The sequence below is a fragment of the Ictalurus punctatus genome, chromosome 13, assembly GCF_001660625.3.
Source record: "Ictalurus punctatus breed USDA103 chromosome 13, Coco_2.0, whole genome shotgun sequence".
Taxonomy (NCBI): Eukaryota; Metazoa; Chordata; class Actinopteri; order Siluriformes; family Ictaluridae; genus Ictalurus; species Ictalurus punctatus.
In genome coordinates this window covers 17,006,917-17,019,979 of record NC_030428.2, presented here as the reverse complement: position 1 = coordinate 17,019,979, position 13,063 = coordinate 17,006,917, and the positions used below count along the sequence as shown (strand labels likewise).

At 36.5% G+C, this 13,063-nt stretch overlaps 1 protein-coding gene across 3 annotated transcripts in view; it reads right to left on the bottom strand.

Moving 5' to 3' along the window:
- Positions 1-13,063, bottom strand: part of ankfn1 (ankyrin repeat and fibronectin type III domain containing 1) — a 69,698-nt gene that overhangs the window by 32,591 nt on the left and 24,044 nt on the right. For 2 of the 3 annotated variants that reach the window (XM_017484204.3, XM_017484205.3), the window contains exons 6-7: positions 12,985-13,022; positions 302-430 (exon numbers count right to left, since the gene is read on the bottom strand). In XM_017484204.3, coding sequence (XP_017339693.1) covers positions 302-430; positions 12,985-13,022 — 167 coding nt within the window. The remainder of the gene's footprint in view (positions 1-301; positions 431-12,984; positions 13,023-13,063) is intronic. The other variant, XM_053685378.1, reaches the window with a different exon arrangement.

Sequence of the window (13,063 nt, the reverse complement as noted above, 5' to 3'; positions counted from 1 at the left end):
ACCAAGTTTCTGCAAGAACGCCCACACAGCGCTAATAATACACGCTCTACAGTGCAGGAGCACAGCCTCTGACACCAGCAAGTGATTTAGAGGATGCCTTGAGAGTTCTTCTTTCCTCCATGCCATGTATGAGGCTGACTTTTTTCCCTATCACCCAACTCCATTAATCAAAATATGAAAGCCAGCGGAACAACTAGTGGGTGCATAGTGACAGCATGGATCAATTCGAGGTCAGTCTATTCAAAAAAGTGTCATAGGAAACAGGAGGAAGGGAAGAGTGAGGAGGTTATGGAGTACTCACCTGTCAAGGCTCTGTGAGCTCCCTGGAGAAACACTGAAGAAGAGAAGCGGTCGAAAGTCCTTGATCAGCGCAGCATCTCTCTGCCTTTGGTTGAGTCTCTGAGCCAGGCGGGAAATCTTGCTCTCGGATCTGACAAGACAGCAAGGAGAGAAGCCCAGGTCAGTCTCATGGACGTTCAGGCTTTAATAAGAGCCAAGTGGCTCTGAAGACCCTGCTCCTCAAAGTCAACAGGGAACACCTGGTGCTCACTAACACACTCCTATCCATGCGCATCTCGCCAGAGAGCTGGCTGGTTAATGTGCAGAGACAGGAGCATGGAGAGGAGAGATGGTGGGGGGAGGCAGAGTGAGTGAGAGAAAGAAGGAAGAGGAAAAATAGAGAAAAGGAGGGAGGGGAGGAGAGGGGCATTCTGTCAGCACTAGGATGAGTAGCACAGAGACAACAAAAGCACTCAGGCATTTACAGCAAGGTCCCACTGAGCATGCTCACAGCATGCAGTGGAGAGAGGGGGTGGTCATGAAGAGAAGAGAACCTGTTGTTCTTCCTCTCATCACTCGTGTTCTCTGCAGTGTCACTTATCTGCAAAAACAGGCATCAAATCTCTTAACAATCAGTACCGTGGCTGTCACTGAGACCTGAGAGACATCTACAGGTCACTGGCACCAAATAATACACACACACACACACACTCTCTCTCTCTCTCTCTCTCTCACACCCACACACACACACTCTCTCTCTTTCTCTCTCTCTCTCACACACACACACACTCTCTCTCTCTCTTTCTCTCACACACACACACACTCTCTCTCTCTTTCTCTCTCACACACACACACAATGTTTTTTCCCCAAATAGATCATATGTTATGCATCTCTATAAATCAAGAGCAGGCTCAGTAATGTCTCAGTTGTAACCAAAGAAGACACTGTATTGATGCAAAACAATACTATATGTACTCTAGTGAACTCGAATGCAAAGTGAAGATGTTAATTTCTTTACATTTAAGATCCAAATAACCAGCTGACTAAGCAAGGAACTTTCACTGCTCATCATTTTATTATTATACAGAGTCTATATCTTACTCACAAAAAGAGTAAAATCTTGAGTCATTGATCACATAACACGATGATTTAAATTCTGACTACCAAATGGCCCAAAGTGGTCTATTTTCCAGACAGTGTACTTAGTGCACCTGTGTACAACGCATGGGCTAATTTTTATTGTTTTCAGTCGCCACTGGAAAATTACAGCCTCTTTCACTTCGTGATATTTTTGGTGGTATAACTAATGTGTTATAACAGTAGAATGAAAAGAAAAAATTTACAAAAACATTTTTTTTTTAAGTAGTGACCTGAAACAAGCTTATTAGAAGAAGGTAAATGACACCAACTATTATTTATTTTGGCATATTACTCCATGTTATAATGTTTTATTTCTTAAACAAAACAGCTATCCAGTTCACATGGAAGCTCATGTAATATGGATAGTTTATCCACCCATCTGTCTTCCATACTGCTTATCCTACAAGAAACCCCAAAGCACTGGAAGAACATGCAAGCTCCGCACACACAGGGGCAGGATTCTAACCCCCAACACCGGAGGTGTGAGGCAAAGGTGCCAACCATTAAGCCACCGTGCCCAACAGATTGGTTATCATTAATACTAATTGTACTGAAGAAATGAAAGTCATTTCCTCGTGCTTAAAGCCTACACACCTATTCAAGACCAGCAGAGTGATAATATCACGGGTAAGTTAGCAGAGGACCATGTTTCATAATACTTAGATCAAAAAAATCATATATGCCAGTTAACTGATAAAGTGAAATTAATTCCCTGTCATTTATCTTATCAGTAGTCAAATCAGAGTCCTCAGAGACAGAAATAGTGCATAAAATATAAATGGAAAAGCAAAGACATTAGTTCCTCTCACACTTTAGCGCTGGTTGATTTCAAGCCCAGACAGAGAAAAAAGAGAGAACAGTTCACATAGTTTCAGAACACACGCAGATGTATTCCTGAAGTTGTTCATACAACAGCATATTGATCGCTTACTAGTTAGTTTTTCTGTCATTTTATGGTTTGATCGTGTAAGATTTGGGACAAAACAAATTGAAGCTACAGGCTCATATGGTGAGAAGAGCAATGATCAGAGACACCAGATCTACTCCAGGTATCAACTTCCCTGTCCCTGTATTGAACAAAGTGAAAGGGAAGGCCATGTTAAACACAATGGCTCAAGGCACACATTCAGACACAGAACATTTCCCATATGAACCTAATGACTGTTATTTATTGCTTATTGTACTTGCAAAGCTATGACACTGTGTTTACTGAATTGTAACCCTGCCAGGACATTAACTAAGGAATTATTAGCATCTTTTTAAGAGAATGGGCAACAATTACTATATAAAACAAAACATAATAATTTCCACTATCAAATCCTTCTCATAATAAAATTCTCTCTAAAATGTATGCACCAAAATTTATGATATCCTTAAATGAATACAAACAAACTGGCATTCATTTTATATGTGGAAGGCTCACAAGTTGGAATCCTCTTATGGCTGATTTATTAAAGTGTTTTCTCTGTATCCCCCTTACAGTTGTTTTGTAATTTAATCTAAATTTAAATTAAGGTATTTTTTTACCACATTTCCTATATGAGCTTATCTTTTTCCTCAACTGAATGTGAAAGGGGTTTCAGTCTTATGAATGCCATTAAGATTAACAAGAGGTCTGCGCGTCTAGGTTCAAACATTTCAGGTTTGATGATGATCAACCACAATGGTCCACCAATTTCACTGTCCAACAACATGTAAAGTCCTGGGCGAGACATCTTTGCCTTACAAATGACCCATACTCACGGCAATTTAAACCTTTAAATCTGACCACAGATATAAAATTCGTTTGGAACACACTGAAACTGAATAAACAAAGCGTATGTTAACAATTTAATACGCTTTTACAACAGACAATTTAAAAAGTATTTTATATATATATATATACATATATATATATATATATATATATATATATATATATATATATATATATATATATAACAGAGAGCATACATTGAGTTAATAAACGTGTATGCTTAAATGATAGAATGCAGATTTAAATGTAATAATTGTCATTATTAAAATTGTCAATAATTAAAATATGGTGGTGGATCATCATCAATGCTTTGGGGTTGTTTTGCCACCAGCAATGTGATTCAAAACAGAAAAAAAAATCAACACAAAAATGGTTTCAGAACACAAAAGCATCTAGCAATATAAAGGAACTTGAAACTCTCTCCATGGAGGTGTCATCAGTGATACATCTACACATGTCTACAATAGACTACATGAAAAGGCTCTCTGCTTTTTGTGCACACAAAAAAACACTACTTGAGAAAACATTATATTTTGATATTAGACTACAAAGTGTTTCTGTATGTTACATTTTTATTACAAAATGTAAAAAGAAATAAATGTATTAAGGGTGCTAAAACTTCTGGAATATATGTAAATATCAGGACCCTGCAATTCCTGTTTAAAATTATGTTGAAACATGTTCAAAGACATGAAACAATACTAATTAAGAGTGAGAATCACAGAGCAACTCTGCAGCTTCTGTAAGCTTTTTAATGCCAAGTGACAGCTTTTAATTCTTTTTGATCTTAGTGCAAACCTTATCACTTTGGATTTAAACAGTTCTCAAAACCTTATCTTTAGGTGTCCTAGGCAAGCAGATGAAACATAGCATGTCAAACAGTTGCAAGATCCTCATGCACCTGCTGGCGATATTGTTCATTTGCATAATTAAATACAGCAACAACTATATTCTTCAGTCTAGCCATATACTTCATTTTTTCTGGTCAGACTGATATGTACATAACAACAGCAGTAAATTTAAATAAAAAAAAAACTCAATATGCTCAAACTGAAGAAAAGAGAGAAACTTTTGTATTATTCAAGAATGATGCAGGTATAACAACATGCATGCGTAAATCTTAATGAGGACACACTCATCAGGTTCATTTGACTGAGAAGAGCAATGGTGAACATTGAAGAGGGTAGACTCTGATGACCTGGAGAGATAGCCTATTCACTCAGAAACAATATTTATTAAATATAATTTTTAAAGCCCAATTTCCATGAAAAAAAGAACAAAGCTGTTTCCATAGCTGCAGCTTAAAAGCATCCTGCTTGTGGATACTCACAAGGAACAAGCCTAATGAACTGTGACACTGATAGAGCTGTGAGAAGGCCATGTCACCAGGGTCTATATTCATTATCTGACCAGTGGATGTGTTTGTCAGACGTGTATAAAGGAAACGAATGTTTGACAACTACTGTTTCTTAGAATGACAAGTGTAGCACACAATAATAAATACAGAAAATCGAGTAAACTAACTGCTCATGTTTAATGGGACTACAATCCCCCATGGCACCAACATACAGAATACATAAACATGTTAAGTGATACTAAGATACTGAGATTATTTTTTTTCTTATGTCTTTCTGAAATCAACTCCGAATACTCAGATTCTACAGCTGCTTTCTGCTTTATAACAAGTAGAAAGTGTACAAGTGTACAGCAAATCTGCATAGAGTAATTTATAATATTAGTCACTATTGCAAATCATAGTAAATGCTGAATTAAGAAATTATAGTGTATAAAAGCAGTTCTTTCTATTGTGCTCTTCGGTTCTGTGTAAAACTAAACAGTTCAGTCACAAGGCAGGCACATATGCACACAAACAACCATATTCCTAAGAACATATAGGAGTTTGAAATTAGTTAGTTAGAATAGACAGTACATCATATACTGTATGATAGATAGATTATGATATATGACGTGTAGAATATGATATATGACAATCTAGGTAGTAGCTACAGCAATGTCAAAGCTACAAGTAATCAAGAGTTGAGAGTTGACAGAAAATTAGAAATAGTTAGACAGTATTGGCACTTTTCCACTGCACGGTACGGCTCGACTAGACTCTGCTCGCGTTTTGGGGGCTTTCCACTGTGGATGGTACCTGGTACTTTTTTTAGTACTTCCTCAGTCGAGGTTCCAAGCGAGCTGAGTCGATACTAAATGTGAGCCATGCACGGAGTGAGTAGGGAATTCTCCTTAATGAGTGGTTCTGTATAGTGCCTGAATCAATGTCATTTAATACATACTTTGCATATGGTAATACACTATTAACTGAAAATTATGCATCATTTATTTTATTACAGATAAAATTACAACAAAGGTTTCTGTCATAGGTTTTTACATCTCGATTGTTACCGATGTCCAAACAGGCATTTATCGAAGTCGCCCCTGTCGTGGCTGAATCTAACTTAGTTATATCGAGCACTATGTCCTTGTTCAGTGAACAGGAACAGCATTTGGTATACAAATGCCTGACCTTGTATTTGTACAGGGCTTCGATAATACAACATTATTCCTGCGTGACGGCGAGTGAAAGATGGTGCCCACCTTGAGGCGGCACTAAACTGCAGTGGAAAAGTAGAAGCTCAGAAAAGTGAGCCGAGTTGAGTCGCGCCGTACCGTACTGTGCAGTGGAAAAGTTGTTTAAAAGAATGTTGCTAGGTGTGAGGGAGTCTCTGCATTGTGCTGGAAATGGAATCTGGAGTGTTGAAGTTAGCTACTTTACTGCTGTCCTTGAAAATACTGTTGTTTGGGTTTTTTAGTGAGTGTCAAAGATGCAGTCTCATATACCTGAAGGTTTTAATGTTATGAGTTGTGCCAGTTTAGACTGGTGATTCTTTCCATAGGATTTAAAAGAACTTTTGTTATGAAACTCCTATCCCTTCAACAAACGGAAGGCATCCTGGGAAACTTATGGAGAGAGTTGTTAGTTTACCTGCACAACATGTCTCTAGAGAATTAGAGGAAACTAGAGTACCTAAAATTAACCCATGTGGACACAAGGAGAACATGCAAAACTCCAGACAGACAGTGACCACAACTCAGGATCGAACCCCTGCCCAATGTAGCTGTAGACCTGTAGGTCATGTGCATATACAGAATGTTCATCCAGTATGTACATAAATAGCTGATGAATGGCCATAAATGTGAAACCTGATCTCCTTATGAAAAAGGAACATAGATAAACATTATCTATGAGCCTTTATTATTAAAAAATAATAATAATAATACTCTATGAATTCATCCTTTTCTATTTTTTAAGAAGTAAAATAAGCAGATCCATTGTATGCTTAATATGACTATTAACAGTGAAGCTAAATTTAATAATACAAAAATAAACAGTGTTGTGTTTCCATGGTAGGAAACTGGGTTCTAAAATGTAACACAGAATCCAATCAATCTGAAAACACGGAATCTTCTCTACTCATGTTAAATCTAATTAAGACAGAATGTCATGAAGCTGAGCCAGAACTGTGTTTTAAAGGTTGTATACGGTTATTAAAACTGTTATTATACAAAATAACACAGTGACTCGCAAAAGTATTCACCCCTTGGACATTTCCACATTTTGTACTGTTACACCCTGCAATTAAAATGGACTTAACTGTGTTTATTAATTTTATTTCTGTTTTATTTTTATGTTTAATTTTTTTTTTTTTTTTTTACCAAGTCTAATATTTGAAGGTGTAAAATATATACAATATTGTTGTTGCTTGCATAAGTATTCATCTCCCTGGGCCAATACTTGGTAGACTCACCACTGGCTGCAATTGAAACTGTAAGACTTCTGGTATATATATATATATATATGTGTGGTGGCTGTGGCTCAGGTGGTAGAGTGGGTTGTCCACTAACAATAGGGTTGGCGGTTTGATTCCCGGCCCACGTGACTCCACATAACGAAGTGTTCTTGAGCAAGACACTGAACCCCAAGTTGCTCCCGATGGCAAGTTATTGCCTTGCATGGCAGCTCTGCTACCTTTGGTGTGGGTGAATGAGACACAGTGTAAATAAGTGCAGACTATTTACCATTTGGTATATGTCTTTATCAGCTCTGCACATCTGGATCCTGATATATTGGTCCATTTATCTTAAAAAATGATCTTATGCAAAAAAAATAAATAAATAAAACCTCTGTCAGATTGGATAGAGACTATTGGTGAGCAGTAATTTACAAGTCTTGCCACAGATTCTCAAGTGGATTGATGTCTTTCAGGTGCTTTGACTGGGTCCTTCTAACACATTTATGTTCTTGGATTTTAAGCACTCTAGTGGAGCGTTTTACAGTATTTAAGGGTCATTATCCTTTTGGAAGGTGAACCTCTGCCCCAGTCTCAAGCCTGCATTGTCTTCATTCCTCTTGCCCTCAACCTTGAACAGTTTTCCAATGCCTGCTGATAAAATGCATTCCCACAAGAGGCTACCATCACCATGCTTCATTATGAGTATCACTATGGTATTCTCAGGGTAATGAGCATTGGGTTTCAGGCAAATATAACGTTATGTGCCGAGGTCAAAAGTCATATTATACTAGAGAACGTTTTCCATGTTTGCTGAATATCCAAACATATCTAAAATATCCAAAATGCCTTTATTCTGAGATCACATGACACTTTAATTGCACACAGGTAAAATCTATTAAAATAATTATGTGACTTCTGATGGCAACTGCTTGCGCCAGAATTAATTTAGAGGTTTCACAGCCATAGATGTGAATACTTTTAACATTTGTATAAAATTTGCAAACTATATTGATTTCCCTCACTTTGGAAATTATGGGCTATTTTGTATAGATTTATGACCTACATAAAGCTATACAAGATAGGGGTGTGTGAATACTTATGGCACTGTAATATCATTAATAAGGCACATCAATAAGGCACTGTAATGCCATTCAACTGTATAACAGGGACAAAATTTGGAAAACCAAAACTATCTTTATACCACTCTAACAGAAAACAATTGTATTGCTTAGACAGAGTGAGATGTTTTCCCTCTTGGAATCTCAACAGCCATCACACATTCTGATTTGTCCTATTCTAATTTAAACTGCTTTCACATAAAGACACACTATTTTCTGCAAATGATTACATGCTGATAAAGTGTCAACAAATGCATTCAAGGAAAAATAAAATTGTAATTCACTTTGCTTCCAGCTGCCTAAACTTTGCAACACACCTTTGTACTGCACACTGTGCTAAAATGTAAGTCAAAGAACTTCATTATGTGTTCCTGAGGCTTAAATGCAGCTTGCATTGAGTTGATCTCCATGGCAACACCACTAGTGCCATATTTCTTAAAGGCTATCAGGGGCTCGTCTAGCTGCAGGCACTGCGATCTGTCACGATGGGGAAAAGTGTTCAGAGCCACTGGCTTCTGCAGTGCCATTAAACCTGCATCTGCAAACAGGCTTTTACTAAAAACCAACACACACAGACAAATAACTACTTAAACACAGAACAAAAAGGCAGGCCAAGATCACATCCTCTAAAACAGGCACTTCCTGAGTACTCCTATAAGGACCACAGCTGTAACTCACACTAACATAAATTCATAAAATGCCAAATGATGGACTGTGTCAGAATAGTGTTGTTTTAGCCGGGGGGTTCATAGCTGTGATGCATAATTTTTTTTTTAACTTACCTTAAAATACTTGCATCAGCCAAGGTCGACTGATAATTGCCTCCTGTTTCCTCATATGACTTCTATGAAAAGTTTCACACAAACATAGGCCAAAGCACACAGCTGATACCTGGAGAGGGTGGGTGTCTGAATTCTTCTGAAGGAGTCTGAAGCCTTCTCCCAATTTGCATACTACTGTACGTTATACATAACATAAATTCATTCTTTCATCTTTAGAAAATATTCATGGTCAGGGTCATGGTGGATCTGGAGCCTATTCTGGAACAGTATGTCAAATTGTACTGTGGTGTACCAGTATCAGTGTCTATAGTGGCATAAAAACCTGACATATGTAGTATGTCAGTATGTGGTTTGAGAAGTAGCCAAACAAACTATCTTAGCTACCATTGACCACACCACATCTGTCTGAAGGTTCTACCTGAAATTTAAGTAATCTGCTCAGCCATTTCTTTGCAAAAATATAGCTAGCTACAGCAGATGAGAAGATACTGAGAAAAACTTAGCAGATGAGCAAAACTTGAAAAGCATAGGACCTTTGCATATTTTCCTACTTTCTGTTTCTCTCCCCCAGCAATGATTCACTAAGCTGAAGAATCAAACAGACAACCTTTTTTCTCACCAGTGATTCAAAATTTTCATCTGGACAGATGTGACAGGCAATATTTTACCCCAACACTTGAATACCATCCAATAGTGTCATACAGCATGGTCTGTGAGAGGTTTAAGACAAAATGCCACAAGAAATTCCAATAGGTTCTAGGAAATGTAGTCACATAGTGTCACATGTTGCTTACCTCACACCTCTCTCTCTTTCTTTCTATAAATACACACACACACACACACACACACACACACACACACACATATATATATATATATATATATATATATATATATATATATATATATATATATATATATATATATATATATATATACACACACACACACAGTACATGTGTTACATTCTTCTAGTGGTCATGATCAGCAGTCACATTGTGGAAAACGTGCATTCACCAGTTACAAGGTTTCCAAGCATAGGTAGTCACGATATGCTATTGAAGACATTATTAAAGGCATGTCAAGATTCAAGGCTTCAAACTGGAATGAAGAAATTTCATCAACTCAAAAACTGTATTTTCATTTTAGGCTAAAATAACCTGCTTGAGAACCTGTGCATCAGGCATATATTTCCATGCAAATTCAAAGCTTAAATAAAGACTCCATTCTGGAGGTAATATCAGACTGCTGGATTTTTGGCTTTCATTTGATTATAAAACACATACATATTAAATACTGTATATAGTAGAGGTGCACCGATGCATCGGTGCAATTTTTCAGCCGTGCTGCTCGCGCTGAATTAAAGCGCCAGTACACCGTTGAAAGATTTCAATGAAGATGAGTTGACAAAAAAGTATATATTGCACAGAAAAAATATATTTGTAGAGTAGTATGTTTCATATTCAGTTAATTTTAATATATAAAAAAGTTTATATTATATATTACCAGTTTGATGTTCAATGATGAAGTAGAAATGCTTTTGTTTGTGGTGAGTGAATGTGAAGCCTAACAGGAGGCTTTTTAGATTTCAGTCACTTAACTTTGTTAATATGAATTAATAACATTCAATAAATTAAGAAATCTCACTTTAATCTTAAGAATGTAGTTAATGTGTTAATGTCAATTTGAGTAATGTGTTTTCTGTTTATGAATCCAGTTACTGTGAAACAACTTGTTGAAATGAGAGAATAAAGTTTTTATTTGCATTCCCTTCAGAACTGTGGAATTAATTATTATTAATTTAAAAGAAGGCATCAGTATCGGTATCGGCCGATATCACTCTGAATAATGGGTTATCGGTATCGGCTGAGAAATTTTATATCGGTGCACCTCTAGTATATAGTGTAACTTTGGGTCTACTCTCTGAATCTAACATGCTGGGAAGTTGGAACCCACCAATTTAGTCAAATATTCATAATATTTTGCTTAATTTTAAAGCACACACAAAAACTTCAATAAACCTCATGTATTTTTTTTTTAATTCCTCAACTGACAAAGGCAGTCACCAGTATCAGGAATACTGTATCAGTGCTGATTCAACCAAATGCAACACTTTGGTGTTTTGGATTAAGTACATTTGCAGCAATATTTTTCATCCAGCACATCACAAAAGGGTATTTTGAAATAATGTTTTACTCAGAAGTAAAACATTTTGAACCTACTAAGAAAGAAAAATTAAATCCCAAGAGCATGTACCCTATAACAGTTCCTTGCATAAGAACTGTTGGCCTCTTTGGTGCCTTTCAGACAGAAGCCCTGATTGACTTTTGAAGACAGCCTGCTCTAGGCAGAGTTGCAGTTCTTTCTAATTTTAATAAAGGTTTTAATAGTGCTTAGTGGGATGTTCAAAGTCCAAATACCTAATCCTGACTGATCATTTTCCAGAACTTTGTCCCAGACTTATTTTAATAACTCCTTGGTCTTCTCTAACAAACTCTGGGGTCTTCCAAGAACATGTGTATTTATATTGAGAACATGTGACACTTTAATTACAGACAGGTCAACTCCATACAACTAATTAAGTGACTTCTCGTTGCACCATTTGCAGTGGGGGTGAAAACTTGTGCAATCACAGTGTTTACATTTTCTATTTTTCATATTTTAGCAAAATACCTTGATTATTTCTGTTACCTCAATTGTATGAACTATTTTTCATAGATTCGTGCCATCTTCATAATAATAATCCCAATAAAGTCCATTTCTGTTCCAGGATGTAAATGTGCAAAGGTTCATGGAGAGTGAATACTTGTGCAAGGCACTGTATGAATCTGTGTTTGTTTAATATTTTAAAAGATAAAATGTTTTGTTTACTGAGCTCAGAAAGTTTCCAGGAGCTCAGCGTAAGGAGATAGCCAGTGCTGCCAATTAGCTCCTAATCAGGCAATAAGCCTCTCTGTCTGGGCTCAGCCTCACTTTACTGACTGTGCCATTGACTGCTAATGCTTGACCTCCCTGCCTACGCTACAAGATAATAGCTAACAGAGGTTCATTGATAGAAAAGAATGAACCACTTGTGGACTGAATTTTTGCCACTAGTCCCCTGGTGCACATTGGTTGGATGACAACTGTTGTTTTAACCTTATTGATAAGATAAACATTAGCGCTATTCCCAGTGGACTGCCTCTAAATGACTCCGTTAATCAAGTTAGACATCATCCTCTGAGGTAGAAATGGTTCCATTGTGACTTAAAAAGAAAAGGTTCCATTGTGACATTTTTCTTTAGACACACTGACAAAGCAGCAAAGAATATGGTAGAAATTAAAAGTGAATGTCTGCAAGTAAAAATAAAAGCAACTGCAAGTGCAATTTCATCTTATAGCATAATTCAAATATTCAAGTTAATCTTGAATATGAAATGTTTTTTCTTGTGGTTTAGAAATAAATGAATGGGGAGTCAGACAGACAAATTTACTGTACAAATATACATCTCTTGATTTATATTTTAAAAAAAAAAATAAAAGTACAGAAATGTTTTTCAAATTGATGGAGATAATTTACCTTAATATACTGCACTGTACAAATAAAATGTTTACATAGAAAAAATGAGAACAATAAGAAATGGAAGAAGAAAACAGAAACCAGTTGAGAGTGAAACAGAAAGGTGATGATGGATAGGTCTGAGTTCAGTATTTTCCCAGCTATTCAAGCTCAAACTAAAGCTGTTAAATTAAACCTATAAAAACTGAACCTCGCCTCAGAATTAACTTATATTCTATATGTATGAGTTCTCACTTCTCCTTTCTTTAGTCACAAGTTTTAATAATAATAATGTGTTTAGTAATATTATGTGCAATTTCATGCCTGTTTTAACTTATACAGACCTTTATTGGTTTATGGTAGATATTAAATGAATAACCATACTGACAACCGTAAAATACTTCTTACAGTCTACGGTATTTACCCTTAATAAACAACCTTATTCTGAAACTTGTGCAATGGAATGAGCATTACCTTGCCTCTTTCAACAAAGATATTTCAATAATGCATTTGGCTGTTTTCCCAAGTAATCCTCGTGAATTTTAGCGGGCTTTAGAGAGTAAATGAAAAACTTACTTTTTACAGGTTTCGTATCTTCCAGTCTCCCCAAGGCTCTGCAAAGGAAAGGACAAATAATAACAGCTTTGACACCAAG